The following is a 4,665-nucleotide window of genomic DNA, read 5'->3' as shown; positions in this document are numbered from 1 at the left end:
CATTCCTGAAGTCTTTCTGAACATCGAACTCTTAAAAGCCGCATGTTTCATTACCACCTAAGCCCAGAAAACTTTAAAGCTCAACTTTGTCAGAAAGATCCGAAATAAACTTAAACGACAAATCTGCAACAACTTTAATTATGAGACTCCAGACAATTACTTGAACTGCAGCTTTCTTTTAAATCAAGCATGTACAACAGTTTTCAATCATAAACTGCAGGTTACCAATTCCTATGTGTGCACTCACACATATAAATAAAAAACAGCTGCTACTTGATAACATCACAATGCATTTCCAAATGCAAAAGCTCTACACTGAAATCCAAGTAAGAATGTATTTAATTTCATAAACCAAGGTTTAAAGAACTTTTTCAGAAAGCTGCCATTGCTTCTCACTCTTCACCTTTTCAAGCAAGGAAAATAACGCTTATGAAGTTTATTAATTTAACTACTGATAATCTAGAGAAATACTCCAATTTATTTTTATATCATTTAATTCAGTGCATTTTGTAAGTTATGAACTTTAGGGCCATTACAAATGATGAGCTAAGTAAGTTGTTTTCTGTGTGGGATCATAAAGTTAACATCCAGTGTGAGAAAAACAGGTTTCCTGCATATATTATTTCCTCTCTCTCTCAAAGTTCAGGACCATAAACAAACGTCTCTACAATGAAGTCTGCGGCAGCTCACAATTCACGCAGATGGAATATACACACCATATAATTAATCATTTAACAAAACTGCCCGTTCTAGTCTCACTGAGTTAACAGTTCCAGTGATCACCGGTAAAATCTACCTCACAGTAAAAAGGACAAAAAAAATATTGGGGAAGAGAAAAAAGCTTCAGTTAAACATGGATTGAAATTGTCCATTAAAACTAACAGTTTCAGCCCTGAAATGTGTTTTAATTCTAAATGTTCGATGCTTAAAAAAAAAAAAAAACGCTCCTCACTGAAGACATTCTCCTCCAAGAGTTTTAGTTAATGCCAGTTTAGCAGAAAATTAAACAGGACTTGAAACAACTTTTCCCAAGGTAACATATACTGATAGAAATTAATTATTTACCCACAAAGACAGATTCAAAAATCATCACATGGAAATTCCTCAACATTAGATTTGGCTTGTGTATTTCAAGATGAAAACATTTTCAGTTTCACTGGAGTTGTGCTTTAATCATGCTCTAGAACTAGACCGAAGGAACAACTGCTCAGGGAAAAGCCGACATAAAAACTAACATGACAGTTTACCCAATCTGAGCGATTTCCCTATTAATCCAAATAAATCATGCCTTCTGTTGGACTCAAGCTAAACTAATTAATCTGTTCCCTCGCTCTCTGCAGCCTCTTCCTCTCCTCACTTCTCACAGCGTACTTAGGAACCAAGTTAAGCTTCCTTCACTTCACACAAAGAAGCGCATTTCTCTATCTCAAATGTTGGTTCAGCACCAAAAATTCTAACACACATCCTCTTTGCACACACATTCTTCTGCTTTCTCATGTTCTCAACACATTTTGCCTGATACTAGCTAAGTCACTACCATTTCCTAACCTTTCCCGTTTCTGAGTCACACAAGCCTTTGCTCCAGTTCTGGTCTGGAAATGCTCTGAGAGTACAATCTGCACCATCAAAAAAGTCCAAGTACTCCCTAACCCTAACTCCTTCCCATGGAGTCCAGTCACCATCGCTCTCGGAACACTTTCCTCCTCTCCTCTTCCTGGGGAGCCTGACTGACACCAATTCCTTAACCGCGCTGGCATTGTTCTATTCACGACCTCAACTGGAGAAGGGATTATCCAAGTCCCTTTCATAACGGTCACTAACCACCAGGCGTGTATGAAGAGGCTGATGGGAGAGCTAGGTGTGTGTACTGCTGACACTGGGGAGGCCATCAGGCTTTTACTAAGCAACCTGGGAGAGAGATTAAACATACAGTGAGAGCTACTGTTTATTAACATCAGAATCATAATACAGCCTGGATAGACAAACAACAGCTCAGAGCTAACACGAACAGATCCATCAACAGATCTATCAGTTTGAAGTATTATCAGACCTAAACCCATTATTTTTATTCAAAATGTTTAACCTGCGCCCTTTGGAAATGTCCACAAGGGTGAAAATCAAAAACCAAGGTAAAAAAGGAAGGAAACACTGTGTTTACACTTCATCTTAAACCTACCCCTAGGATGAAACAGTCTCCAACAGCTGTAGCTTTACAGATCAAATGCACTGTTACACCAGCCCATACTTCATGTTAAAGCTCTTCAGGTTTTATTTTTGTGCCATTCAAACAGAATATTGGGAAATTCTCAGAATTTTTTATGACTGTTTTTGAATCAGAAGCTTTCCACTGAAGCTACCTGCATTTTAAAGAGGTTTTTGTCATATAACCACGAACAGATTTTATATAATTTAGCATTAAAGGGATGGGTCTCTCCCCTCCAGTTGTAACTCCTTTGTATTCCTATTTAGGAATGCCTTGCTTGTTTGACCGAAAATGGAAGTGCCTTTTAGCTATGACACAGTATATATGAAAAACAAATAAAAATTAAGATTAATCTTCCCTCCACTATTGTGGGGAGAGAGAAGAATATGAAGAGATGCAAAACATCTGCTCTGGAGATCATTTTTCCCCCTAACAGCAAAATTCTTTCAGCAATAACTCATGAAAACAAAGGCCATTAAACTGTAAACTACAAAGACTATCGATTAGAGGCGGTATTCAGCTAAGACAAGTTTTTCAGCATATCTTCCCATATTTAAATGCCTAGATCTCCTTCAAAAGGAGCTATTTCATTTGGGAGGTTCTTAATTGGGTCATTTTAGCCAAGTGGCAACTGCAAACACTTCAGAGGACTGGAACCTAAAATCCTAACATACTGTTCCTATGTTATTTTATTACCAGAGCTGGACAAGCATTTTTATTTGAAGGTGTTCTGTACCAGGTAAGAGAAGGAAAAAAAAAATTGTAAGCGTGTATCCTAGCAGTTTAAGGATACATAGCCCTTCTCCTCTCCTGTTCTGTTTCTCCACACTACTCAATCCTTTGTAAGCTCTTCCCTGAAGAAGGGCACTGGGGTTTTGTTTTTAAACTCAGAGATTAATCTTTGTTCTTGAAAACAGCCCTAGCCAAAAAGTTCAACTCGTAGAAGCAAGACTGCAGCTCTCCAGTCCTAGCTGACCCTACCACTGCAACGCAAAAGCCTAAGTTGGGCCTTACTTTGCAAGGAGTTAATTAGCATTCTCTGGCTAATGAAACACAGTATTACTCAACACGCATTACAGACTCCATCTATGTGCTTCTTGCTCGCTTATTTTTTGTAGTTAGCCTTATTGTCAGCGCATCCAAAGAACTTCCCTTTCTTTTCAACCTGAAACCACCACTTATCGTAAAGCCTTTCTAGCTCCTGAGTTCTTTCCCTTTAAAATGGAGAAAACTGATCCCTCCATTCCTTCCCTCCAACAACGCATATCTTTTTGAAAGCGAGCAGCACACAAAACCAGCTCAAGGAGTATGTTCAAAAAAAAAAAAAAAAAAACCCCACACAGCGGAAGAAATTAAAGCATCAAAGATGCAGTGAAGAACCATTCCTGTTTCTGCAGACGCCAAAGGAGAGGGAGCAGTTTTTAAAATGGTTGGGCTCCAAGACACATTTCCCATCTCCCTGCCTACAGAGATTCTCCAGATACAAGGGAAGGCTAATTGCATGCGAGAGATCCTCAATCCAGCGTGAGCCCGACATGCCAGAAGAAAACTGATCAGCACCGCGATTAATATGGTGATGATTGCAGTCTAATCAATCGCAGCGCCAGCCATCCCTGCCCCCTTTATTTCCCCCTGCGCCCGAAGGGGGCGGGCACCGCAATATCATCGCAGGTTTGAAACGCACGAAAACAAAGTCGAGGCTTCTGCAACTCCCCGGCAAGCCAGACGGACCGACTCGGCGATCAGCAGCCGAGGAACGGCAGGAGGGATCCAGGCGCCTCCGTGCGCCGGGGACGCGGCTGCTCGCGGCGCGGTCGCGCACAATGAACCACGTTTTTCTCGGTGCAGCACTCGCACACCCGGAGGAAGCAGCTCGCACGGTGCCAACTACACAAACCTTAACGCTAGATGCAACGCAGCCGCTGAGAAAACAAAAACCACCTTTAAGAATATAGCCCATCCAGCCACCAAACGTTTCTGCTGATGCACAAACGTAAAGTATCAACCTAGAAATTAATTTTAAAAAATTAAAAATTGTACTAACAGCAGACTGTGACCTTTAGATTGCGGGATGCCACCGTAATGCTGCGCCCCGAGCAGGGCGAGTGAAACCCTTCCTCGGCAGTAAAGCGGCAATAAAAGGGAAGGTGCTCATTTCCAGGAATTCTTCACTCACTATGGCAGGTTATTGCACACAACCTCTAAATATTGACAAAGATCAAGCTCTTTCCATGCGGGGAAAGAAAGCACAGTTCTTCCCAGCCTGCAAGTGTTTACTACGCATGCTGCGCCCCGAGCAGGGCGAGTGAAACCCTTCCTCGGCAGTAAAGCGGCAATAAAAGGGAAGGTGCTCATTTCCAGGAATTCTTCACTCACTATGGCAGGTTATTGCACACAACCTCTAAATATTGACAAAGATCAAGCTCTTTCCATGCGGGGAAAGAAAGCACAGTTCTTCCCAG

General features: G+C 41.4%; 1 protein-coding gene across 1 annotated transcript in view; it reads right to left on the bottom strand.

Moving 5' to 3' along the window:
* Positions 1-4,125, bottom strand: part of IGF1R (insulin-like growth factor 1 receptor) — a gene marked incomplete at its 5' end in the record, with an annotated part of 174,932 nt that extends 170,807 nt beyond the window's left edge. The window contains one exon of the mRNA XM_010135605.1: positions 3,935-4,125. Within this exon, the coding sequence (XP_010133907.1) occupies positions 3,935-4,125 (191 nt within the window). The remainder of the gene's footprint in view (positions 1-3,934) is intronic.
* Positions 4,126-4,665: the final 540 nt, after the last annotated feature.

Source organism: Buceros rhinoceros, unplaced genomic scaffold (genome assembly GCF_000710305.1).
Source record: "Buceros rhinoceros silvestris isolate BGI_N320 unplaced genomic scaffold, ASM71030v1 scaffold15664, whole genome shotgun sequence".
In the NCBI taxonomy this organism is placed as follows: domain Eukaryota; kingdom Metazoa; phylum Chordata; class Aves; order Bucerotiformes; family Bucerotidae; genus Buceros; species Buceros rhinoceros.
The sequence above is the reverse complement of the archived record's forward strand: the minus strand, read 5'-3'. Positions and strand labels throughout refer to the sequence as shown.